This window comes from Chrysemys picta, chromosome 6, assembly GCF_011386835.1.
Source record: "Chrysemys picta bellii isolate R12L10 chromosome 6, ASM1138683v2, whole genome shotgun sequence".
Lineage (NCBI taxonomy): Eukaryota > Metazoa > Chordata > Testudines > Emydidae > Chrysemys > Chrysemys picta.
The window spans coordinates 50643831-50671561 of NC_088796.1; the positions used below are offsets into that span (position 1 = coordinate 50643831).

A 27731-nucleotide genomic window follows, 5' to 3' on the forward strand; every position below is an offset into this window, starting at 1 on the left:
ATGTAAATCCCACAAGGTTGTTCTTTAGAGCAGTGGTCTCCAAACTTTTTTGATCGTGCACTCCTATCAGTAAAAAAAAATTTGAGCACTCACCCCCTGCTGCACCGGCTCTACCATTTTTGCCAAAGCAAAAAAGCATTTAACTTATTGTGGGGAGTTCTCTGCTTGGATGAAGAGAGGAAAAAAAACACTCCATCTGCCGCACACCCCCAAAGATCCTCTTGCGCACCCCCTGCGGAGCACACACCCCACTTTGGAGACCAGAGCCCTTTAGAACAAAAATATCAACATTTAATAGCTATATACCACATACTTTCATCTTAGCACCTTGTTCCATGCCACTCCTTGCACATGAAATTCTCTCCATTTGCCTCTGTCTCCCTACTCAAAACATTCTTAAAAGACATTTCTGAAGACCAAGCCACCAAGAATAGAAAATGTACTTTAAAAAACAAACAAAATGCACCACCTGGAGTTTGTGGTCCTTCCACTGTGTATCATCTGTGTTTTGACTATATGCTCTTTTAGGGCCCAATCCTGCATCCCTCATTCATTCTAGTAATCCGTACTATCTGGGCAAATACTGCAGAAAAAGCACTTGGAAACATTAGTTGGTATAAACATTACAAATTAGCGCTGACTATGGGCAAAATAAAAATATGAGACAACTGTCATAGAAGGGAGATGCCTGATGTGGTGCAGGTGGGTGACAGGAAGGTGAACATAAGAGCAAAAGGGCTCTCTGAAAAAATGCCATCTATGCCTCTTAACTAGCAGCATCAAATTAAATGTACAAGAGTTTCAGTAACTTTGCTGCTGTTGGCTGTGCTTCTATTTCTGTTCCCATGGAAACAGGTGGTGAATTGCCACAAACATGATAAGAGGATTGCGAGTAATACTGTATAATAAATATACAGTATTTTTATATTACATTTATTTTTATATATATATAAATGAAGCTTTGGAGTTTAGTTCCCACTTCCAAATGTTTGTATTTAGCTCAAATGCAAATGTCTGGAAAAGTTCCTTTCCTCCTATGGGCCAAATCCCCTTTTAAAATTCATTTATTTCATGAATCTTTCCAATACTAAATATCCACCGAGAGTGTTTCTACTTATTCTTGTGCTTAAATTGTAAAATGCCTGCCCGAGTTAGACTGTAAGCAATCCAGGCAGGGATCCAGTCCTTTCTATTATTTATTATTTGTATTACTATTGCACCTAGTAGCTCTAATCAGGGACCAGGACCCCTTGTGCTAGGGGTTGTAGAAACAGAACAAAAAGATAGTCCCTGCCCCCAAAGAGCTTGCAATTTAAATATAATACTTGAGACAACAAATGGACACAGACAGACAGACAGGGTACAAGGAAACAATCGTGATCAGCATAATATGCTGTGATCTCAGCTCACCAGCAGCCTAACCATTGTCAAGTTTTTTGTAGGTATCGCAGTAAAGGAGAGTTTTAAGGAGAGGTGTGAAGGAAGATAAAGAGGTAGCTTTGTGGATGTTAATGGGGAACTCCTCCCAAGTGTGAGGGGGACAGCATGGGAGAAAGCATGAAGGTGCCTGTTTGAAAAGGTACCAGCAGGACAATGGACACTGACATGGGTTGATCAAAGGTGGGAGCTGACCTTTCAATAGTGAATGAGAGATGATTTTTTCAAACCCTAGTACTTTTATTGACTTTTAGACAAAGGGGGAAAAAGGAAGAATAACATGCCAGTGTGGGACAGAGGCAACACATGCAGAAATTGAGTATAAATCACACATGCCACAAACACGAGTGATTAACTGGTTTAACAAAGAAACTTGTCTCCAGTATAATGTCAGATCCATATGAAATGTTATTCTACAATGACCCACTAGTGATCTTCTAAAGACTTTCAGGGTGTACTACAATCTTATAGTAATTTTATTTAAATGGGGGAGGGAAAGACATTCCATTGCAGAATAGGCCACAGTCTCTCCACAGATTAGTTGGAGGCAGGGGTGGGAGGGATCGGAAGCCCAGCAAGTAGAGTGGTACTGAGATGTAATACAGTTCCTGAATGAGGTATATATTAAAATATGAGGATTTTGATTCTCCTCTCCAGAGGTTTCAGGGGAACAGAAATGGCTGGCTTTAAGGATCTTAATGTTAATTTTCAATAAGCCTTGAAGCACCGGGAAAGATCCAGAAGACTGGAAGAAAACCAATAGTGTGCCAATTTTTAAAAAAAAGGTACATGAAATGACCCAGGTGATTATAAGTTCTGTCAGACTGACAATGATCCTGGGCAAGATAATGGAGTGGCTGTTACAGGACTTGATTAATAACAAATTAAAGGAGGTAATGCAAATCAACATGAGTTTATGTGAAATAGATCTTGTCTGAATAGATACCTTTTTTGATGAGATTACAAATTTGGTTGTAAAGGTAATAGGGCTGATGTAATAGACTTCTGTAAGACATTTGAAATGGTACAACACGACATTTTGATTAAAAAACTAGAATAATATAAAATTGACATGGCAAACATTAAATGGATTAAAAACTGAGTAAGTGATTGGTCTCAAAATGTAATTGTAAGCAGGGAATCATCCACTAGTGGGTATGTTTCTAGTGGGGTTCCACAGGGACTGGTTTTTGGCCCTACACTAGTAAACATTTTTATTAATGAGCTGGAAGAAAATATAAAATTGTCACAGATAAGGTTTGCAGAAGCCACAAAAATTGGAGGAGTGGTAAATAATGAAGAGGACAGGTCACTGATCTGGATTACTTGGTAAACTGGGCCCAAGCAAACAATATGTGTTTTAATATGGCTAAATGTAAATGTATACACCTAGGAACGAAGAATGTAGGCCATAGTTACAAGATGGGGGATTCTATCCTGGGAAGCAGTTACTCTGAAAAAAATTTGAGGGTCATGGTGGATAATCAGCTGAACACGGGGTCCCAATGTGATGCTGTGGCCAGAAGAGCTTATGCAATCTTTGGGTGCATAAACAGGGGAATCTTGAGTAGGAGCAGAGAGGTTATTTTGCCTCTGTATTTGGCACTTGTGCTACTGCTGCTGCAATACTTGCCCAGTTCTGGTGCCCACAATTCAAGAAGGATGTTGATAAACTGGAGAGGATTCAGGGAAAAGCCACAAGAATGATTAAAGAATTAGAAAACATGTTTTATAGTGATGGACTCAAAGAGCTCAATCTATTTAGCTTAACAAAGAGAAGGTTAAGGGGTGACTTTATTAGAGTCTATAAGTATCTACATGGGGAACAAATATTTAAGAATGGGTTTTTCAGTCTAGTAGAAACAGGGACGGCTCCAGGTATTCTGCCGCCCCAAGCGGCAAAAAAAAAAAAAAAGCCGCGGCAGCGCAATCACACCACTCCACTCTTTGGCGGCAATTCGGTGGCAGGTCCTTCGCTCCAAGAGGGACTGAGGGACCCGCTGCAGAATTGCCACTGAAGGCCCAGATGTGCTGCCCTAATAGCAGCCGAAGGGCCGCCCCTTGGTATTGGCCGCCCCAAGCACCTGCTTCTTTAGCTGGTGCCTGGAGCTGGCCCTGAGTAGAAAAAGGTATATATTCATAGAATATCTGGGTTGAAAGGGACCTCAGGAGATCATTCCAACCCCCTGCTCAAAGCAGGGCCAATCCCCAGACAGATTTTTGCTCTAGATCCCTAAGTGGTCTCCTGAAGGATTGAACTCACAACCCTAGGTTTAACAAGCCAATGTTCAAACCACTGAGCTATCTCCCCTGATTCAATAACTGCAAGCTGAAGGTAGACAAATGTGGACTGGAAACAAGGCATACATTTTTGACGGTGAGGGTAATTAATCATTGGAACATTTTACCAAGGGTCCTGGTGGATTCTCCATCACTGACAACTGTTAAATCAAGATTGGATTTTTGACTAAAAGATATCGTCTAGGAATTATTTTGGGGAAGGTCTATGGCCTGTGTTATATAGGAGGTCAGACAAGATTATCACCGTGGTCCCTTCTGGTCTTGGAATCTATGACTCTATGAATCTTGTCTCGCAGAGCTTTCACAGAATTATGCCCCAGAAGATAAAGGGGCAGTTCCTAGGCTGATGTAAATAGTACAATAGTAATACCAAGCATTTACCATTAAAGATCTCAAAGCACTTCACAAAGGTAAATGTTCTTATTCACATTTTACAGATGGGGAAACTGTGGAATAGAAATGTTAAGTGATTTGCCCAGTGTCACACAGCAAATAAATGGCAGGGGATAGATGATAGATATTCAGTCCCCCAGTCCTGTGCCCTATCCACTACAATAACTCTGTTCTGTAAACTTTCTTAAATGTAAGCAAAAAGCAAAACAACGCAAAAATAACAGATACTATATTTTGAATTATTCATTCTAAATCTTTAAAACAAAGAGAATATAATCATTTTATTTCATAGGATTTTGAACTAAACAATGAGATGAAAATGAATGTTCTAAATTTGCTGGAAGAAGTTTTGAGAGATCCAGACCTTCTACCACAAGAAAGAAAAGCCACAGCAAACATACTGAGGTAAAGATGTTCAAATGAATTTAATGTAATTGTAAACCATATTATGAAAAACAAAGAAATCAGTAGCTTGCTATAACACAGTGTCTTTATTTTTGAAAGATCACAAAGTGCTTAACAATTGAAATACAAACCATATACAGGGATAACTTTACATCTACCAATGAAATGCAGCCACCTCTGGGATAAAATGTGGCAATTGTTTAACAGTGTATAGCAACGTTGCACAGGAATCAAAGAATATTTTAACAAATAGAAACTGCAAGGAGATTGAGGAGAATTTAGGTGTGCATAACGTAATTATCCAATTTGGTGAAAACTATTGTGTGATTTTTGTTAATGACAACAAGCAATCCGGACATGATATTTACAATTCATCCAGAAACACACCTTCAGCAGCACATAACAAACACCATGCAGGGTGTCAGTTCTGTATTCATTTAGAGAGGAAGGTGCTACCTACTGTAAATAATCAACACCATTTCTTAAAGTGTCTAGATGTTCCTTGGAGGTCTTCCATCCAAATGATGAGCAGCTCAACCTGCTTAGCTTGTGAGAACTGGCAGCCTAATGTGATATGAAAGATTAAATAAAAGAGATATTACTTATACTTTATGGTATGCTGATAGCCATGACTAAAGTTACTTGGGTGGATTATAGGAGTAAATGCCTGGTTAACTAATTGCCATAAAATAAAAGGCATAACAGTTTCTGCAGAGCTAGAGCTATTTAGGGATAAAATTGAGAGAAAGCTAGAATGTATTGTAATGTCAAAGGAAAGACAACTGGCTTTGCATATATATTAATGTGTGTAATTTCAATCAATCAGTGTGGAGGGAATGATATACATTTTATAAGAAAGTAGCTTATATCTATGTACATTTTGTTAAATCAGTAAGGAAGAATTAAGAGTAGAAAATCAGAGAAAGAAGATATGAAAAACAGAACAATCAAGGACATGCCTCAGCAGCTTCTTAGAGTTCTTGAAAATATACTGCCAGAAAGTCAATCGATGTACAATAAATATGTGCCTGAATTCTCTGCGAACACAGGACACATTTCCACATCAGATATTTATGTGAAAAAGGAACAAGTCAGAAAATGAGTGGGAAGTTGACTTGGTGGATAAAAACTGATTGAAGGGCAAAAATAGTATCTTAAGAAATAGGCCTTTTAAGATGAGAATTTGTTACTGCATGTTAGTAAGGCCTCATTTCATTTTTTCACATAAATAAAAAAACATAAACCCTAGTATAATATATTGTATAAGTAACATGTAGTATTACTGAAAATAAGAATTGCACAGGTGTTAATTATTCTTGCTTAGATGAAGCTTAAGCAAGAAGGATGTAACCGATTGTGGTACAATAGGTTTTAATAATGCATCTATGAGCAAAGAATACAAAGGATACCAAGACGCTGGGAAAGAGATCTGAAGTTACTTTGAAATCCTTAAAGATCTCAGCCAAATATAGGCCTGAGGGAGAATAGAATGAAGTGCTATTGACAGAGAGATGGGATAAACTTGTACATTGAAGACATATACATCTATCAAGTTGACACATAAAATATTGGTTGTTCCTTCCAAAAAATACAATAGCAAAGGCGATGTTGAAACTGTTTGTGAACGAATTCCTCCCTTTCCAGCGCTGTTCTATTGCTCCTTTAGATTGCATTTATTTACCTGTCTATATGCCTTTCTATGATGCTTACTGATGCAGTTTCTGTCTGAGCACCTCACATCAATTAATTAATAGAGCTGGTCAAAAAACTTCATTAAACATTTTTTTATGAAAAATGATTTTTTTGTCCGTAATAAATGTTTATGAAAAGTTTTTTTGTTTTGGTAAACATGTTCCAGTTTTCCAACAACAAAAAATGAAAATCAAAAAATTTTAGTTTTCAAAAACTGAAATATTTTTGGCATTTTTAATAGGAAAAAAGGGGGTCAGGAAAGAGAAAAAAAGGAGAGAAAGGAATAGCAGGACCAAAAGCCAAAATATTTTGTGGAATAAACATTTTATTGAAAAATTCCACAAAGAATTTGAACAAAACAAAAATTCTTCATTTTTTTGTAGAAAATACATAGCATTTATTGAACATCTCTATTAATTAATTTATCCTCATAGCAGCCGCCTGAGCTAGGGGAGTATTATCACCCCCATTTTACAAGTGGGGAACCAAAACATAGATTAAGTAACTTACATAGGGAGCCTGTCACAGAGCCAGGAAGAGATTCAGATTTCCTGAGTCCCAGTCCACCACCATAACTGCAGAGCCAGCATCCTGCTCCTTTCTGTACCTGTAGTCCACCTTTACCTGGTCCTATCAGATCTTTCAAACAATCAGCCTGGGTCACACCTTTGTTGGAAGAGTTTCACGTAGTGTTGATGGTTCAGTATATATCATTATTGCCTCTGGAAGAATAATGTACTAATGACCCAGTGTGGTATCAAAGGATACTGTGTGCTGTGCATTCTTTCAAATGAGGTGTGAAATCAAGATCCTGAGTAATTGTGGTTATTAAAAATCCTGTGTTACTTTTCACAAGGATAGTAGGGGTACTAACTCTACTTGTCCTGGCCAATTTCTACACTTGGTGTTTACATATGCCTAATTACATTATTCCAATAGTTTTAATAGAATAAGATGTTCTTAGTTTCCTCTAAAAAACAGTTGTATAGTGTCGCTGTTCTGTGTTGTTGAATAGTCGCTGAACAGTTCATTCTATAGGTGACTTTATTTCATCAGCGGCTGAAATTATTCCTGTCTAGAGCCTAAATATATGTTTATTATATATGCATAGTACTTTAGGAACTTTCAGGATGAAAATTGTTGCATAAATGTAAGATTATCATGTTCATAATTTAAATTGGTGTTCCATTACAATCAGTAGAATGTCAGGATGCAAGTAAAAGGTGCTGGCACCTAAAATGTAGCAGTCCCATAAGATCTTGTATTGCACAAGCAGCTACAAAGGAGATGTGTATTTGCTAGACTTACATGGTGGATTTTAGTAACAATCAACCGGTTAAGAGAAAGTCATTCCTCAAGATTTTATACTTCTGAATAGCCTCAGCAATCCCATGAAACAGAGTATTAGAGCAGTCCTGATTTTGCTCAAAAATCATTCAGCCAGGATAAAACATGTATCATACATCTTAACTCAGACAGATGAAGTCTGACTCCTAATTCACCTGAAGAAAATGGGTTTCTAGCTCTTAGGAGCCATTTCTAAGACTTAAAAAAAAAGTACTGCAGTTACATCCAGAGTAGCATTCTCTAAAATGCTATGTGGTAACTGAGAAGAGAAAATAAAAGCTGACTAACTAATCGGAGATGTTTCCTTTTCTGAAGACTTATGTTTGCCTGGCTGTTGTCATCTGCTAATGAAACAAGGATGATCATTCTATCACTTATCTACAAGCCTAGATTTGTAGGTTTCCAGTTTCCAGCCCTAAAGTGTACACGTGCAAAAGTTCAAGTGTTCTGCTCCTGACAGTAAGATTGTGAGCATGCACTTTTTTTTGCCCTACTTCTATTCTGCACTGGCAATAACCCATGAGTTTGAGTACTGTCAGTATAGTACCTAACTCTTGAGAAATAACCTGTGCAATGAACCAAAGCTCAGAACCCTTTGAAAAGCTCTGACCAGGGGGAGTTGCAATGACTTTTCTTTGAGCTATTGAATGTTCTATGTGAGGTCATCTACGGAGCTGTGTCCCCACCTTCAGCTGCTGCAATAGCATGATGGAGCTCCCTCTGGTCCTTCAACTTGTCATCTTGTTGGTTGAATCAGAGTTGGAACTGGTTCCAGGCCTTTCTTCATAAGCTTGACCTTGGGATGCCTGGAAATCAATAATCAAGAAATCAATAGTGTCATGTCATGAGGGTTTGGATGGTCTGATAGAGTGAAGAGGGCCTCTGACTGAATACTGCCACAATTTTCATTGGGATCAAGAACCAACAGAGGAAAAAGAGGAGATGGCACCATCAGTCCCTGGATTCCCATTCTTCCCCTAAGAAATACAGAGGTAAGGGCCAAGTAGGCACCAACCTTCTCTAGTGCCAAAGTGAAAAATTCAAATTGTCTTAGTGCTGACAGATAGATTCAAGTATTCCCTGTGCTAACAAATTATTGCTTGTGCTGTGAAGGAAGGACTAGTGCTTTGTAAGGGTTTCTCTTCCCTTGAAATCACTGTTCTGCACTGGTGCCATTCCTGATTCCATGCCTCCTTCTGGCAGCAGTTCAAGGAGAAGATTCTTTGCACTCCTCCCCCCAACCTGAAGGAGTGTTCTTTCTGTTCTCAGTCTCTGAACACTACAATTCTTGTGGCAATGACAACTGAGGTTAAGGTTCTTGTAACCAAGAAAATTGATGAGTTTCAGGTTTTAATGGCTGACCCTCCTTAGTTGCATCAGGATACGGTGGTATTGTGTCCTTATTCTAAACTCATCGCTGTAGTGATCACTGATTTTCATCTGAATCAGACTACTAATTTATCTGTTTTCTACCATTCACTACCAGAGGAGGTTAGGTTACATATTTTGGATGCTTAAGAGGGTACTTAGCTACTACTGTCATAAAACAAAACTATTCCTTTAGTCCCCTGAACTGTTTATAACTTAAAGTGGCAGGATTAGGAGAGAGACAATATTTTCTGAAATTGATTCAATCTTGTACAGAAAAATACTCTGAGTACTAAAGGAGCCAGAACATGATCAGCTAAGTGTAAAACAGCTGCTAGGGCCTGTTCCATTGTAGAAATATGTAGAGCTGCTACCTGGTAGTCCATCCCTTGGTGTAGCATTACTCTCTTGACCTAGCCTCAGTTTGGGAGAGCAGGCCTGCAGTCATTGTCCAGTTCATCACCTTCCTATACCCACTTTGAGCCTATGCACAGGCATGTCCCAGAAGTGTGGATCTGTACTGACCATCTACCTGAAGGATGTCAGTTACAGTGAATGATTTCTTCTGAAAATTGAGCCAGTATTAGTATATGCATCTGTGTGCCAGCTTACCCTTTTGCACACGTATGCCTCTCTTTGAAATCTGGCCCTAACAGTTCCTCTTACTCCTCCAATTTGTAAATGGTTAAGGAGGAATTTGTATTTCATAAGCAAATTTTATTGTTAAACCCAGAAATATTATGATCACCGCCAGGAAAGACAGAATAAAGAAACTAGGTGGTAAAGAAGGTCTTTATGCTCGCTTCTAAACTGCTCCATGCAAACTCAAGTGATCAAGCAAAATGTTTGGTATTTTTTGCATGATGAATTCTTGGTTGAGCAGACTGACAGGATATCTCTGCAGGGCAGAGAAGCTTTTTTAAAAAGCTATTATTCCTGAAAGCCAAACAGGCCCTGCTGAAATATGTTCTGCTGGAATAGGGCTTGAGGTTTGATCTGCCTTAGTTAGTAAACTTGGAATCTGGACAGAACTTCATTGACACTGAGGCATGAACAGATTGCTGATACTGAACCAGGGAGTTGTAAACTATGGGCTGGATCTGTACTGCAGTGAACAGTATTAGCTGATAAACAGCCCCATCTGGAAAAAAAAATCATGGTTTAAAATAACCATTTCCTTCCTCTCACAAATAACAAAAATGTATTGAGACCTAGGGATACAGAGAGTTAAAGCCTTGACTGGACAAACAGTGCTCTTTCACCATGTGATCTCATCAGACAATAAATCTCAAGGCATCTACCTAATCCTACCCTTTTTTAAGTTATGTTTTTTTTATTTTATTTACAGCTAAGAGAATGAAAAATTAGCCAACTTGTGACAACACGTGCTTTAAAAAAAAGTTACTTCCAGATGGCTATAACCAGTATTTGAAGTGTTGGGGCAAGAAGTTAAGAATTGTTTAAATGTGAGAGACATGTGAGAGCTACTAAACTTACTAGATGAATCTGGGAAGGCGAAAACCCATTCTTTTTTGTCCAACACCTTCCTTTCCTATAGAGAAATGCCCCATCTAGGTTTAATTTAGTGCTCAGTGAGAGTTAAGATGTCTGTCAGGCATATCTTGGATGCAGGACCTTTCTCTCTCTGTCTCTCATATCTCTGCTCACCTGAATCTGGGCTTCCTCCTTAGCTGCTAGGAACTATCCAGGGTGCAGAAATGTATTTCATCCAACTAGAGGAAACAGGCCCATCATCATCATTCAGCTTTTTAGGTGGACTCTGGATCTGAGGGCAAAAATTTGTCTTCCATTTAAATATCTCAGGTGGAAGAAGACTTCTGCTGTGACAAGCAAGGCACTGCCCTTTAGCAGTATTCCACCTCGTTATTCAACGTGCACTAATTCGAGGACTGGTTTGTTGGAAATGCTGGTGTGAATGTAATGGAAGCTACTGTTGTGCCATCAGGACAAGTTGTCTTAATCAAGCCAATACAGGAAAGGGCACTGTACTGCCTAAGAGCTAGGACTGGAGCACAAATTAATAAAAGATGGAGTCTTTTTTTCCTAAGAACACAAGATTGGAGAAAATGCACCAGAATCTCTTTAAAATGAGGGGTTAGAGGATATTTGTGCAAAATCCTAATTCTGCAATGTGAGAGCACATCAGGAGCGGAAGTGGTGGTGTAAGGTCAAATATTTAGAGCCATTTAACAGCATGATTTCCCCTGAGCATGTTTTGTTGGATCAAACAAATTCTGAGTGGTCTTTTCTGTATCCAAGACCCGAAGTAATCCCCCTTCTAAATCATTAAGCAAACCAATCTTGCTTGGATAATAAAATGGTAACAATAAACCATAGACATATACAGGGCCGGCTTTAGGATTTTTGCCGCCCAAAGCAAAAACAATTTTGGCTGTCCCCCCTTATTTAATTACCCCACCCCAGGCCCCGCCTCAACTCCGTCCCTTCCCCAAATCCCCAGCCCTGCCTCCTCCCCCCAGGCTCTCAAGCCTAGGAGGGAGGGGGAGAAGCGGTGCCGCGCCGCGGCCACTCAGAGTCTCCCCCCTCCCAGGTTTGAGAGCCTGGGAGGGAGGGCGAGTAGCGGCGCGCGAATCAGCTGTTTCGCATGCCATGGCAGCAGCAGCGGAGGTGAGCTAGGGTGGCCGGGGCACATTTTTAGGGGCGACATTCTGGCACCGGCCATGCCGCCCCTAAAAATGTGCCGCCCCAAGCACCAGCTTGTTTTGCTGGTGCCTAGAGCCGGCCCTGGACATATAGTGCACATGTGCCTCCAAAGAAGAGCCCTCACACAGAAGAGAAAATATTTCAGGCAATGCAGAGCTTTGGAAGTGATCAAATGCAGGTCTTCTGTACCAACAAGCTGAGTATTTTGTTCAGGTCTGTGCTGCAAATAAAGGCCTGATCCTTCCAAGCTTAGTGAACACCTTCTGAGAAGTGATGGGAGTTAAGGATGGTCAGCACTACTCAGCACCATATAGGATCAAGCACACAAAGTCAGCTGCTTAGCAATTAACAGACCTGTCCATCTACAAGACACTCACACTGGTGTTTTCTGAGGAAGGTATTGAAAATTCTCCTGAAGGATAAAATAAGATTTTAAGACTCTGGATGGCATAACCATTAGACATGGGAGTGTTTACACTTGCTCTGAAGAAGAGGGCATTTTGTGAGGATTTGATGGGCCCAAAATGCAGGTTATGACTCAGGCAAGGAGCATTCTTGAGTAGTATAACATGTTTTATTTTCTTCATGTATCCACATTCAGTTTTAGCCTAGTCCACCTCCAATTTGGCAAGCTAAAAGGAAACAGCCTACCACAGAAGAACCTAGTGTACTTAGCACTAACACTTCCTCCCCACCCACGTAGTACACATTCCAGCTCTTACAATCCTATCTAAAATCTCCAAACATTATCATTCTTTTCTTTTCTTTTAACCCTTTCCCCATCTGGTAAATGAAAAAGCTGTTATGGCCACATGCTGATACATTTATTACATTAAGTACCAGATAAATTCCAAGCTATTCACATTTTAATGGCACATTACATTGGCACTGTAAATTGAGAAGGGGTTATTATTATTAATTATTTGTATTACGGTAACATGTAGAGCCCACAACCAAGATCAAGATCCCATTGACCTAGATGCTGTTCATAGTAAGCGGGAGCTCTGGCTCAAAAAGCTAGCAATCAAAATAGAAATGACAAAGCGTGAGAAGATCGTATATTAGAATTATGAACCCATATACTACTGTGATGGGAGCCTTACTCTCAATAATAGCAGTAATAATAAAAATGGAGAGAAGGTCTGGGGGACTCAGATTATTGGCAGTGGGATGTAGTTTTTCACCTTTGTGCAATTCTAATTCAGTTAATGGAGTTAGAGTGATCAAATGTTTTTACCATAAAATCAGTGGTAGATTAACACACGGGTCCATGGGGCCCATGCCCAGGGCCCCCAGCCAATTTGGGGCCCCCACCCCGCAGGAGTGCCAGAATCTGGATAGAAGTGTGTACGTGAGGGGTCACTAGTGCCAGAACTGTGGCTCCATCCGCTGTTTCTCCTTTTTCCCCCTCTGGCCCTGCCCAGGCCAGAAGTCGGAGCTGAGCCATGGTAAGAGCTGCTGTGAGAAGCCCCAGACCCCCCCACCTACCTTGGGCAGAGGCCTGGGGGCCCCGAGATCAGCCCCCGGCCCATGTCCCCACCCCCTGGGGCATGCCACCCAGGGCAGCTGGAGGGTCCAGGGCTCCCCACAGCAGCCTGAGCTCCCTGGGTGGCTCCAGGGCTAGCCTTAGGGGTGGGCCACCCAGGCGACCGCCCGGGGGGCCGTGGTCAGGGAAACGCCGTACAGCAGTGCAGAGGTGTGTGCTACCAGCTGGCAGGAGAGCACTGCAAACTCACAGAGGTCATGTGTGTGGGGCACTCAGATTTCTCCTTGCTTCTTCCCAGTGGAGGAACAGGGGATGGGGCAAGTGGTGATGCACAGATAATGCTCGCTCCCCCACAGTGTTCCTCCTGAGAGTGGGTGAGCGAGGAGCAACACCAAGCACTCCATGCATCCAGGTCACCTTCCCCACCTGGGCTGTGCTGTAAGGCAAGCATCAGGAGCTGCCCCCCTACAGGGGCATTAAGGAACAGCCTTTGCGGGGGGAGCAAGCAGCAGTGCCAGCCACTCTGTGCGTACAGGTCAGTTTCCCCATGTGGGTGCAAAAAGTGAGTTAGGGGACACAGGGGGCACAGTGCAGCACAAAGTAAGGGTGGCGATACACTACATGCCATGCCACCCTTACCTCTCCACTTCTGCTGGTGGAGACACTGCCTTCAGAGTTAAGCACCCAGCCAGCAGCCATCACCCAGCCAGTGTTTAATTTGTGTCAGGGGTTGCTGAAACTCAGCCCTGACACTTCTTTCAATACAAATTAGGACTATGGGGAGGCAATGGGCCCTGTGGGGGGGGGGTAAGCCCTGGGAGCCCAGAGGTGATGGGGAATGGGGAGCCCATGGCGTCCAGGGGCAATGGTGAGGTGCCCACAGAACTTCTTTGTGCCCAGGGCCCCAATAAATCTTAATCTTCCTCTGCATAAAATGGCATGTCGGTGTTTTGTGAGCCTAGTCCAGTTCCCAGTGAAGAGCTTTTGCAATTGGCCTCCTCTTTGGCATTCCTCAGCTCAGAAGTCGGGGACAAAAAGGACGTGGAAACCGCACAACATTATCACTACTGCAGCTGCAGGTGGTCCCTCAAGTAAGAGTTTAGACATATTAGTGGGACAACGTGGTGGTGATTGCGTTGCTGCCATCCATGTTGTAACTGGTCTTGGGAGAAAGAGGATAGGATTAAATTCTCCAGGGATAGCAGTTTAGCATTTTCACATGCACTGCTGGCCTGTACATTATTCCACAGCTGTTTTCTGCAACCAAAGATAAAACTGTTAGGTACAGGATTTTTTTTAAATGGGGCTTTCAATTGCAGCTTTTGCATTTATTTTAGATTAATGTAGTCAATGAACTGTGCTAAAATATTCTCATAACCATAGATAATTTTCTTTATATAGGATGTTCTGCCATTTAATTTTTCAGGGCTCTTTCTCAGGATGATCAAGATGATACCCACTTAAAAATAGAGGATATAATTCAAATGGTGAGTTCATCCAAAGATTTATGCATCAGATAATTTAGAGGATTATGAAATCTGTGTAAATCACTAAAATGTACTCAGCTGCAACCTTACTGCCATATTTCTACCAAATTACTGTTTCTTTATATCTGAGATCTGCTACATAACTTTGAATGTTTAAAACTGAAGAGAAAACAAGTGTTTAAAACACATAACCAAGGAGAGCTTGTCAGAGCATCTAGACTTACTTATGAATTGGTGATTGCTAACATTCATGGAGTCAGATGCTGTACTGGCCCAAAATGGGGAAGACATGCATTGATATGAGGCAATGAAACACCTGAGCAAGAGGCAGCCCTTATGCCTTCTCATCTCCGGCTGCGTCAGATGCGTATCAGTAGGATATCTGCTTCAGGTTTGTATCGTCTCTCCACAATAAAATGGCTGCTCAGAACCCACTTCTAAACTTCAGTAAGGAGGCCCATCCTCAACTACAGTCATTATCTGTCCACAGCATGTTTTCATTTACCCTGTATGTGCACTGGTGCAAAGCTGAGGCACATAGGAAATGCAGTAGGTGAAGACTCCATAGATTGGACTTCATGTTGTTAGTGTTTTTTCTGCCCTATCCCTTTTCTTTGATAACCTAGAAGTTGTGTAGTAATTTGTGGTTTAAAATGCATATAAAGCTAGTTAATATCTTGTGTTTTGGAAACAAATTGGTTGTAAACAGAAATCATTGACTATTCTTGTACTTTTTATTTTGCAGTCAGAATGTCCAAAACCAGAGTGCTTTGAAACTTTGTCAGCCATGGAGCTTGCAGAGCAAATAACTCTCTTAGATCACATAGTGTTCAGAAGCATACCCTATGAGTAAGTGTTCTCCCAGGGATGATCAAAGTGAATATTCTAAGAGTCTTTCTGACTAGTAGTTTTAGGCACTCTACTGATTCATGCTATTGATATCCCTGTAAAAAAGTTTGCATATATAATTAATTAGTATCCTTAGGCTTGTTTGTTGTTGCTTAGGATCTCTGATAGTCCATTTATGTTCTGAAAGACTGAGTTCAAGAACACTAAGAACAGTAACATCTCTGTCACTGTGATTTGCGTGCCGTATGAGAACCATGCACTACATTTCCTATAGAATTACATATTCCTACTCAGTCTTTCTTTGAGCCTTTAATCTTACATTAATATGTCACTGTTTGCTGCATTTGAGAGCCCCTGGAAAATTAAGAACAAACCTACAATCTCAGGTTTTGGGCTAGTGAGGGCTGAGCATAGTGGGGAAGTGCACAATCTCTGGGGAAGTGAATGTCAACTCAGCCCCCTCCATACATCCATCTCATCTTGTCAGCTCCTGGTGCTGTATTTAAGTAATAGTTTCAAATAGGGTCATGCTGCTGAAAATTGAGAGTACATGGAACAGAGAAAACTGAAAGCAAACTAAATGTCCTTAACAATGTTTACAGCCATACAGCGTTCTAGTAATGGCACAGTGAAATGCTACAATTACAGTGGAAAATTATATTAAGTGTCCAGTAAAACTAGGTGTAGTTGAAATCCATTTGGGCTAACCAGGGTTTTGTAGTGCATTTATAGATGACTTTTTTCATTTTTGTTCTTCTTCTTTTTTTTTTTTAAACCTTGATTTCCAGAGAATTTCTTGGGCAAGGCTGGATGAAATTGGATAAAAATGAAAGAACTCCATACATTATGAAAACCAGCCAACATTTTAATGATGTAAGTAACCATAAACATGGAGCATGCCTTTTAGGAACGCTGTTGACATGGTATATGAACTCTGAAATATAAATGTCTGTCTCCACATTGTGATATAATTTCTGATCTAGTAGTGACTAAACGTTACAGCTTCTTTGTGATTAACCTTATAAACCAAGAAAGCGTGTAAAGAATTGCTAGTCAGCAGTTCAATAGAAATTTAATGGATTAGAACCTTTTGAACTCTGCTGAAATCTCCTACTGCTTCCAGAAGAAATTAAGTTCTCTCTTTAGAGGATGAAACTATAAAAACACCAGTTAATTATCATCTTCTGGTTTATTGCTTGAGTCTCCACCTATACTCTTACCCTTGACTTTTTTTCTTTACATGTTGCTAAGAGCCATCACCAGTAGCAACATTACTGCTGGCTTTGAGACATTATTCACTGGTTGTTTTGATGCATTTGTTACCTTCCCCTTAGTTTACTGTTCTTCTCCCTGTCCTCTGGCAGTGTTTCAATATACATTTTTCTCAGCCTTATTATTTACGAGCTACAATCCCTGCCACCTCATTTAATTTTCCCCCATTTGTTAAATAATGTTGTTTGCAAGTGCTTATATTTAAATATTTTCAGATTTTTTGGCTTTTTATTTGGTTAGATGAGTAACCTTGTTGCCTCGCAAATTATGAACTATGCTGATGTCGGGTCCCGTGCTAACTCAATTGAGAAGTGGGTAGCAGTGGCGGACATTTGTCGATGTTTGCACAACTACAATGGTGTGTTAGAAATTACATCAGCCTTCAACAGAAGTGCAATCTACAGACTGAAGAAAACCTGGGCTAAAGTTTCTAAACAGGTGAGCAAGACATTTCTACAAATATGGTTGTAGCATTTCATTTGTTGATGCACTACCTAGATAATAAAGAGGCCCAGATAACTACATTCTAACCAGATTTATTTAAGCTTAAAGAATAATCTGATCATTAAGGGTTTCAGTGGATATTATTATTTCATTTCAAACGTTTGTATATTTCACTTATTTTCAATTTCTGTCTCATTAATTAAATATCTTAAGCACTAATTGACTTCATTGGAAGTTGCATGTGCATATATCTGAAAGCAAAATTTGACCCTAAAATATTGAATTGAAATATTTAACAAAACTAAAAGCTGTATTTATTAGATTGGCTTCATTTAGATATGAACATTTAGCTATACATTAATTTTGAATAAGATTCAATAGCATTGTGGTGGGATAAAAAATGCTGTCCAGTAACATAAAATGATTTTCTTTTTTCTTTTCAGCTTCTCAAATATAGTCCCAATTTCAGGTGCTGTTGTCCTTGGAAAATAGTTTTCTTTGGTTTATTTTTTTTTAATGATTTTAAGGCCCAGATTGTCAGGTATATAGGCGCCTAACTCCAATTGAGAGTTAGACATCTAAATACCTTTTTGAGGATCTAGGCCTAATTAATTTTGAAGATACTTTAAGAATTAATGAAAGGTGCTCCTGAAGACCAAAATTGAGGGGATAAATCTCTCTGTGGTCATGTCTACCGTGTGATGAAAGATCCATGGCACAGCCATAGCAGGTCTGTGTCAGCTGACTCAAGTTTGTGGGGCTCAGGCTGAAGGAATATAAAATTACAGTGTAGATGTTGGCTTGGGCTGGAGTCCAGGCGCTGGGACACCTCTCCTGCCCCTGCCTCATGGCATCTCAGAGAGCCCAGGACCAAATGTCCTCACTACAATTTTATAGCCCCTTAGCTTGAGCCCTTCAAACCTGAGTCAGCTGACCCAGGCCAGCCGCAGGTCTTTTATTGCAGTGTAGACATATCTTCTTTGCACATTCAGCCTTTGGCCTCTTGGCTGAGACTTCCAACAAGGGTATGTCTACACTGCAGTATAATCCCAAGGCTCGAACTCAGGCTCAAGCCTAAACCCCCTTGCATCTACACACAAATTATGCTAACCCAGGGCTCAGACCCAGAGTCCCAGGAGCCATGAGGTGGAGTGTCCAAGTCTCAATCAAGCTGAGATCCAGTGTTCAAGTCTTACTACTTTGCCTTGTAGTAGCAGCCCACTAGACTCATGCTCTGGGACTCTGCCAAAAGTATCTCACAATGCCATGACCGACTTTCTTTGTCCTCTGGACAGTCACGTTTTCCCACAATGCACCATGAACAAAGGGCTACAGCAGCCACATTTTGGGAGAGCACTAGGAAGTCTTGGATATAGGTGGTTGGACTCGGATCTGCAAAACGCAGTGTAGCTGCTAGGTCCCATGTTTGGCTTCAACAGTTCCTAACCTGTGATTACAAATAAGTGTAGATAGGTTAACAAACCCAGGGTCTGCTACCTCAAGTTCTACTAACCCTGAGCTTACATTGCAGTGTAGACATACCCCAAGAAAACCAATGACATAAGAAAGAAGCTGGCCTGGACAAATAGAGACAATTTCAGAATAGACCATGTTATATGTTCTATACTGAATGAAGTCTAAAATAGCATTTTATTTTATTTTATTACAGCAAAATATTATTTCTGCATTTTAAAATACTCTGCAAGAAACCAGTTCAACTGTCCTCAATGTGCATAAAACCTTCTAGGGTAGTGGTCTTCTTCTTCTTCTTCTTCTTCTTCTTTTCTTTTTTTAAACTAGTTACAATTTTTGTGCCCAAGAGCAGCTGACCTACTGAAGTCAGAAATATGGAACCTTACCATGTTAAAGCAACACTCCTGGGACAAACTTAACTCCTGGTAACTCAAGAGAGTGCAAAATGTCCCTGTCTGTACCATCTGGTCTGATTCAGCTATGGGAGGGCAGGGATATACAACTGCATGTCCTCTTCTAGGTTTTACCATCAAGGGAAGGCAGCTTTAATCTCTGCAAAGGCCCCTAGAGCAGCCGCACACTGGAGGCTGTTTAGGGAATATGCTTCCACTAGTCGCCCTAATTTCGGCCATTCCCCTGGTGGGACCATCTTCTTTTCTTTAAAAAGCAAACAAAAAACCCACCCAACCCACTACTTTAATAAAAGCTTAACACTAACAAAATGTTTCCATGGTTTTTTTAAACTCTAGTGTTAATTTTTAAAAAATGAATAAACATTCCCTTGTACCTCTGAAGTGCTGTCAACCTGAACATTGTATGAATGTCACGTTCATGCAGGAGAACAACCTTTTTTGGGAAGCATAATTTGGTGATCACTAATCACTTTATAGTCCAGTTCTGCAAAGATTTATGCACATGCTTAACGTTAAGCTTGTGAGTAGTCCCAAACTTAGTTTGCTCCTTTGTTGTGCTTCATTCTTGTTTTTCCTCTTTTCTGACTTCAACTTTCTTATTAACCCACATACTAGCTACTGGCTTGTCCTTCATAGTTCTGAGTGCTTCCTGAGAGGCGCTGAACATCCTCAATTCACACTGAGCTCAATAGAAGTTAAGGACATGCAGCATCTCATAGGGTTGGGCCCCAAATATCCTCTTGTGCAGTGCAACTGAGGTTGTATTGCTGAATATTAGTTTCATGGTCCTATTCTTTTTGAACTTACTCAAATGATTTTTGCCCAGCATGTGGTACATTCCTCAAGCTACTATGGGTAAAATTTTCAAGCCCCCCCTAATTCCCATTTAGTCACTCAGGAGCCTAAATTTATTGAAGTCAATGGGAGTTGGCTTCTAATTTTTTAAGTTCTGTTTTCAGATGTGCTATTTTCATAAGTGCTTTTGAAAATTTTACCCCAATACCAAAGTCAGTTTTCACACAGGGTGACACTTGTAATTTGTTCTTTTTCTAGACAAAAGCTCTCATGGACAAACTTCAGAAGACTGTGTCATCTGAGGGAAGATTTAAAAACCTTAGAGAAACACTCAAAAAGTATGTTTTCTTAAATTAGCAATATAATAGTATTTTGTTAAGAATATTGAATAGCACTTATTAAAGATAAGAGTTGGCTTTGAGTTTAGCTTTTATAATGAAAATTAGATTGGACAATATTTTTACTGAATAACATCTATAAAGCTGGCTTTATTCTATTTGGACACCTGTTTTGCTGAATATACTGTAATTCGGTGCCTCTTATAGAGTAATATGTTACCTCTGGGGAATTATCGGAGCAAATTAAACTACTATTTTGTAAGAAATGCTCACTGTTGGGAAGAAGAAGAACAGGAGGACTTGTGGCACCTTAGAGACTAACAAATTTATTAGAGCATAAGCTTTCGTGGACTACAGCCCACTTATTCGGATGCATATAGAATGGAACATATATTGAGGAGATATATATACACACATACAGAGAGCAAGACAACTCCCACCTGTTTATGTTCTCTGTATGTGTGTATATATATCTCCTCAATATATGTTCCATTCTATATGCATCCGAAGAAGTGGGCTGTAGTCCACGAAAGCTTATGCTCTAATAAATTTGTTAGTCTCTAAGGTGCCACAAGTCCTCCTGTTCTTCTTTTTGCGGATACAGACTAACACGGCTGCTACTCTGAAACCTTTCACTGTTGGGAGCTTTTCTTATACTGATAAATTTTTTCAATAAGTGTAAGACCAGCTGTATAAATAAAGGTTCTTTAATCAAAAACATTTTGTTCAGTTCTGATAGTGCCTATTTGACATTAATAGTCCCAAAGTTCAACATAACTGGCTCCAAAGAGCTCTCATTCCATATTTGTTATCTCCAAGTACGAGCACACACAACAACAACTCATTCCAAGAGCTGTATCTGGAAAAGGGATCTCCCAGGCTGATTGACAGTAACTGTGTTGAATCATCTTGAGAGAGCATTAAGGAATTAAACTACTGTTTATATAGTGTATAGTTAAAAAAACAGACAAGGTTCAGTGTATAATTCCCAGGCTTGGCCTGCAGAAGACTATTGTCAGGGAATCAGACACATTTGTTTTAAAAGAGAAAAAGTTGTTTTGACTTATAACATCTAGATAACTGACCCATATACACTTCTCAATTAATCTAGCTAATAACTTTATTTGTAATTATTTTTTCTTTTATAACCATGCAGAATATAATATGACCTTTGTCCTCTTGAAGTCAGCAGGAAGTTGGACTAAGGTGAAAACATAACTAGGAAAGTTGCCCAGCAGCATTGTCCTCTCTGCAGCACACACTCTCAGAGTGGAAAATTTTAACAAGTCATCTACTCCCTAGCAGAATTTCCAGTTAGGAAATCTGAGTGTTTTCAACTGCATAACATCTTAAATGTTTACAAAACCAGCGTTGTAAAGATCCTAACATATTATTCAACATGAGCTATACAGTATACACAATGTATTGCTGATAGTAAAATACTTACAGTACCTCAGAAAGTTAGAGAAGCCTTGGAGACATGCCCAAAGTATTTTCAGCTGTGCATTGGATTTATTTCTGAGATTTTTCTGTCAGCTGGGATTGAAACATGTTTGAGAGCATACTCCAATGCCTTCCCCCTTTCTGCATGGTGTTATCATTGTGGCTTTTACTAAATGTCATCATTGTTTCTCTCATAGTTTAAAGTTAGCTTTTGACACAACCTGCCAAACTTGTCTCTGGTAGATAGGGTTACCATATTTCAGCAAGAAAAAAAGAGGACGTGAGGAGCCCCGCCCTAGCCCCGCCCCTGCCCCTCCCACTTCCCGCCCCCCCAGAACTCCCAACCCTCCCCCCGTTCCTTGTCCCCTGACTGCCCCCTCCTGGGACCCCTGCCCCTAACTGCCCCCCAGGACTCCACTCCCTATCTAAGCCTCCCTGCCTCTTGTCCCCTGACTGCCCCAACCCTTATCCACACCCCCACCCCCAGACAGACCCCTGGGACTCCCACGCCCCATCCAACCACTCCCCACCCCCTGACAGCCCCCCCCCCAGAACTCCCAACCCATCTAAACCCCTCTGCTCCCTGTCCCCTGACTGCTCCGATCCATCTCCCCACCCCTGCCACCTGACAGCCCCCCCCAGAACTCCCAAACACTCCCCCCCTGCTCCTTGTCCCCTGACTGCCCCCTCCTGGGACCCCTGCTCCTAACTGCCCTCCAGAACCCCACCCCCTACCTAAGACTCCCTGTTCCTTGTCCCCTAATTGCCCCCTCCTAAGACCCCCCCCAACTGCCCCCCAGGACCCTACCCCCTACCTGTACCCTGACTGCCCAAAACTTTCTCCACTCCCCCCAAAAAGCCCCCCCCCCCGTTTCTTGACTGCCACCTCCAGAACCTTCCTGCCCCCTGACCTCCTTACCCTGCTGCTCAGAACAGAGTGTTGGGCTCTGTGCAGCCGAGCCGGACACGTGGCTGAGCTCCCCAGCACAACAAAACCCGGTCCCTGGCCCTGCACAACAAAACCCGGTCCCTGGCCCTGCACAGTGCTGCTGGACTGGGCTGCAAGGGAGCTGCCGGCTCAGAATGCAGGGCGATCCGGCTCCTCTACAGCTGCTCCTGAGTCCAGCCCGGGACTTCCCTGCAGCCCTCCCAGCCGCTCGCTCTGCTCTGCCAGGGGGAAATCCCGGACATTGTGAGTGCTTTACAAATTCCCCCCGGACGCTATTTTTAGCACAAAAAGGAGGACATGTCTGGGTAAATCCGGACGAATGGTAACCCTACTGGTAGATGTGGGTACAACTCAGGTGAAGCCAGAGCATCTGCTCCACTTACACTAACCTGTGAATTTGGCCCAACTTGTAAAAGTATTTTAAGTAATAAAAAAAAATTAGACATTTGTATAATGTATAAAAAGAACAGTCTGTAAATTAAATCCTAGTAAAATATAGTTAATTTCTCATCCTGCAGTTGTAATCCCCCTGCAGTTCCCTATCTTGGAATGTACTTGACAGATCTAGCATTTATTGAAGAAGGAACACCAAACTTCACTGAGGAAGGCCTTGTCAATTTTTCCAAAATGAGAATGGTAATTTTTATTTTCTTACATGTTTCCACTACAGGTTTTTAAGTGCACAAGTTTAACATTGATTTACTTAGGACTTCTTTGAATTCAAATTGCAAGATTACACAATATATTTGCATAATACAAAATAGAAGCTTGAAAGCAATCTTTTGCATTTGAATCCAGGGATGGTCTTCTTTCACCACCTGCTGGCAAGCCAAGGAGTATTGCAATTTAGCTTTCAGTTTGGTCAGCTGAAAATTACAGGAAGAAAAGCAGCTGGTCTAGGCTTGTAGGGATTAATAAATGGTTAATAAAATGTAGCCAACCTGGTACCATAATTCATCAGGCAGCAACACTTAGAAGGGGTCTTTTTTAGAGTGTGTTTAGGACTCCTGCTCCCCAAGGAAGTGAAAAAGCATTTAAAGGTTGATTCTCTCTGCCTTCCAAACTATGTTGTTATTCAGAGCTCCTTAGAGGGCAGCCTTGGAGAAATATTGACACCAGCTGCTCTGCTGACTGTAGTTTAATGCCATGTTTGTGACTGCACATTGCAGAAGTCACCTGAGGGGAAAAGGGAGAGGCTATCAGGGTAAAGAAAGAAGGGACAAGGTGATCCAACTGAGACAGTTTAATAGTCTAAATGGCTGATTTGGGAAGGTAAAGCCAGCCCCCCCCCCCCCCCCCCCAAGCCACAAGCACAAAGCCCTTACCCCCAGGATAAGTTGCATCATTTTGGAACAAATTCCTTCCTGGAATAGTTCACTGAAGCCAATATGTTCAAGTTAAAGCACAGACCATAAGTAGAACATTTTCTTATATAAATGTATTCCTTTGATAGATATCTCATATTATCAGGGAGATACGCCAGTTCCAGCAGACCTCCTATCGTATAGAACATCAACAAAAGGTACAGTAGTGTGTGATGCTGATCACGGGCACTATGATGAAGGCTATTCCTGCTATCGACAAAAAGATACACAGACGGGGCCCAAAGCTAACAGTAATATCTTTTGTTTCCATACAGTAACAGCAGGAGGCAAACAATGGAATTTGTCCTGGTACTTTGGGTTGTGATAAGCTGATAAAGTAACATTCTCTTCTCAGACTTTGCACATGAAGGCAAATCTTGCCTCCACCTCTGCAACAAGTGTGGCTCCTCCTGGCAGAGGAGTCAGTGCAGTTCTGCTGTATCAGAGGGGCAGGATTTAATGTGCACTGAGTTCCATACCCCAGCGCAGTATGGACTCTGCTCCACAGAGGATGCCAGCACATAGAAAGTAGGTGATGGGGTATAGCTTGACCATCTGATGCTGCTGCATAGATCTCTGTGGTCTTAGGAGAAGATTCCTCCCCCTCATTCCCACATTTCACTAGTTCCCAGAGCAGCTACATGGGTTGGACACTAGACTGAGGATTTGCGCTTTACTGAGAGAGAGGTATTTTTTAAACAGCTTGAATACTTTGTACCACATATATTTAACTACTCCACTTCACCAAGAAAACAGAACATGAGAGATGATTCCAACATTTGTCTGAAATGGACTGAAGCTGCTAACTGGCTGTTATGGGGAAGGGGAGAATAGAGAACTTCAATTAAAAATGTACCATCTGTTCAGTTTCAAAATTATACGTTGCAATTGTTTTCTGTATTGCAGGTTACTCATTACTTACTCGACAAGACCCTCATCATAGATGAGGATACTCTGTATGAGTTATCCCTAAAGATTGAACCCAGACTCCCTGCCTGAAGAATGAGCTTCGTCCCAGAGTTGACAGAGTTTTAGTGTAATGAACACAATTATGCATGCCATGCCCTACAGACCACAAGGGGACAGATTGAGAAGATTGCAAACTCTCTTTTCCAATAAGGGAGACAGAGCCTCACAGAAATTCCCTCTCAGACAAGGAAAATCAGCTCCTGGAGGGGAAAGACAAAATGCTTCAGACTTGAGAGTTAAATGATTGTTACTTTGCAAAGATAATGTTTTGCCAAAAGGACTACGCATCTAATAGAAAACAGAAGCCTTTCATGAGAATAGCTACTCATTGCAGCCATCCTAATGGGGCAGAGAAGGGGACAAATTTAAATGTAGGTACAGTATTCTGTTAGATTAGGAGAAATGGACAAATGCAGATGGCATTGATCTGGCACAGGTTGCTTATCAAATGTGTATCTATTGAGGCATTCATCGGATTAATCCACTCTCATTATACTGTATTCATTGCAAACAATAGGAGCTTAAGAGTCATTTACTAACCTGCAGTGATAGCAGGATAATATCTAAGAACTTTAGCTACAGCATATGCTGTTCAAAGTATTTGGTATAAATTAGATGTTTTCATTTATAGAATATTAAGGTCTTAAAATATGTTATCAGCCTTTTCTAAGGTGGGAGGTTTTACATGCTACAAATGAACTAACTTAACTTTGTAAATATTGTTTTCACCAATACATGAGGAGTTTTACAATGTGGAAAATAATGAACTGTGTTAATAGTTGCAGGCCATGGGAGCATCAGCTGGAATATCTGAGTTTAGGAGCTATATTTGGAATTGGTTGGCCCAGATTCATGAACATATCATGAGTGAGATACTTGGTCATTTAGCACATCGTCTCTTGAGAAAGGCACTCTGATTGTCTGTACCTACAGCATCCCTGACAGTTCAGTGACTATAAAGCACCTGCTGCACACACTGGGGGAGGAATGCTTGCCTGGTTTGGCAATGGATAATGCTCATCAATGAAGAGAGCAGGATTAACTATTTTATTTTACCTTAAATGAATTGTTTAAAAAGCATTATTTTTTTGCTCAGCTGATCAATTCTAAAATCTTTTTTCTACAGTGAAGTTTGACTGTCAGGAAACAGGAAATATAATTTTATTTGGGGAAGTTAGCATCTGCATATGAGTGTCTGCTAGAGAAAATATGCTATTTGTAACTGTTTTTAAAACCCATGCTACTGTGTGATTCTGGGTAGAATCCATTTCTGCAAATATATGGTTCTTCATACAGTTTCCTGATAGTGACCTATTGTAGCCGCATGGAAGATGAGCTCAAAATGCATGCTATACAGTATATCATAAAACCAAATGCAGGTATTAGCACTGTTGAATAACTAGTCCGGGGAAGTGTTCTTACTTTTCCAGTGATTATCAGCCAGTTGAAGAAATAGGGCTATATCATTTGTTTACCTCCCATAAATCTTCTCAGGGAGATAGATGTTTAAAAAAGATTGTGACCTGAGCCTATTTGATCTGACATTTCTTACCACACTTGTGAAGTTTCTGAATGTTAACAATGAAAATGGATCTGCCTGGCTTATGGTTTTTGTCTTTATTTGCACTTTAATTACATTATTAGCCCAGCCAAGAGCTTCACAATAAATTCCATTTGTTCTAAGTGTAAACACTAGCATTTATAAATGTACCTTAGTAGGACATCTTTGTAAATAATTGCATGAGTAAATATCAAAGAAATACTGGTAAATTCCTCATTAAAGAAAAGAAACAGGGAAACTTCCAGAAGTATTTTTAAATAGTTCTGATTAATGAATGCTGTAAAAGTGAACATGGAAAGTGTTAATTATAGGTGCTTTTTATTTTTTCAAAAAGTTGCTTGTTCTTTTCAGTAGTGACTGATAAGAAGCTGATTGTATCCTGATGCATGATAAATAAGAAGCATGGGTTATTTGGACCATAAAGCCAACTTACTATGTGCTTTCTGTGTATTCATAATACAAAAAGAATTGCCATAAGTCAATTGCATAAAACGCCTAAAGGTCACACAGTGGAAAATAGAAGCAGTAAAACTGGTCTTAAAAGCAAGACTCTAGCTGACCTTTATTTTATCTCTATTCACACAAAACATGTAAACAACTGTAAGTGTCCTAACAGACCTTTGTGGCACCTGTTGGCTGCTACTTCATCTTCCTGTATACCATTTTGCCATAGCTGCTTTGTAGGTCTGGGGATCTCTCATCAGTCATGCTCTTCAGGTGCAGGCAAGGGTTCTTCTAGGTGTCCACCTCATTATCCTAATTTTATCACTTTTTTTTTACACACACTATGTACATCTAGACTAAGTTTGTTGCTATGTTGCTACAAATATTGTAATAAATTATATACCACCAATATATAGCACTTTACAGTTTCAAAATTTTCAACAACTAATTAATCCTCACAAAACCAGTTGGAGGACAGGAGATAAGTGGTTGTCTCCCCATTTTACAGATGGAGAAACTAAGATACAGTGGTTAAGGATGCTGAGCACCCACAACGTCTCTGGAAATCAATAGGTGGTGTGGTCGCTCAGCACCTCTGAAACGTCAGATCCAAAGTGATTTGTCCACAGTTAGTAGTAGAGCTGGGATTAGAATCTCTGAAGTACTTGGATCCTAGTCCTGTCTTCCCACCACCAGAAAATGATGCCGACATATATAAAGCACTGGAATAACTTGCCTAGGGAGGTTGTGGAATCTCCATCATTGGAGATTTTTAAGACCAGGTTAGACAAACACCTTTCAGGGATGGTCTAGATC

General features: G+C 40.7%; 1 protein-coding gene across 6 annotated transcripts in view; it reads left to right on the plus strand.

The window, feature by feature from the left end:
• The window catches only part of RASGRF2 (Ras protein specific guanine nucleotide releasing factor 2), a 197148-nt gene extending 169822 nt beyond the window's left edge, over positions 1-27326 (plus strand). For 3 of the 6 annotated variants that reach the window (XM_042855878.2, XM_042855879.2, XM_005288183.4), the window contains 9 exons: positions 4424-4536; positions 14541-14601; positions 15347-15450; positions 16239-16323; positions 16963-17160; positions 20106-20185; positions 23096-23213; positions 24031-24099; positions 24848-27326. In XM_042855878.2, coding sequence (XP_042711812.2) covers positions 4424-4536; positions 14541-14601; positions 15347-15450; positions 16239-16323; positions 16963-17160; positions 20106-20185; positions 23096-23213; positions 24031-24099; positions 24848-24940 — 921 coding nt within the window. In that variant the 3' untranslated portion in view covers positions 24941-27326. The remainder of the gene's footprint in view (positions 1-4423; positions 4537-14540; positions 14602-15346; positions 15451-16238; positions 16324-16962; positions 17161-20105; positions 20186-23095; positions 23214-24030; positions 24100-24847) is intronic. The other 3 variants (XM_005288182.4, XM_042855877.2, XM_065599129.1) reach the window with 1 other exon arrangement.
• Positions 27327-27731: the final 405 nt, after the last annotated feature.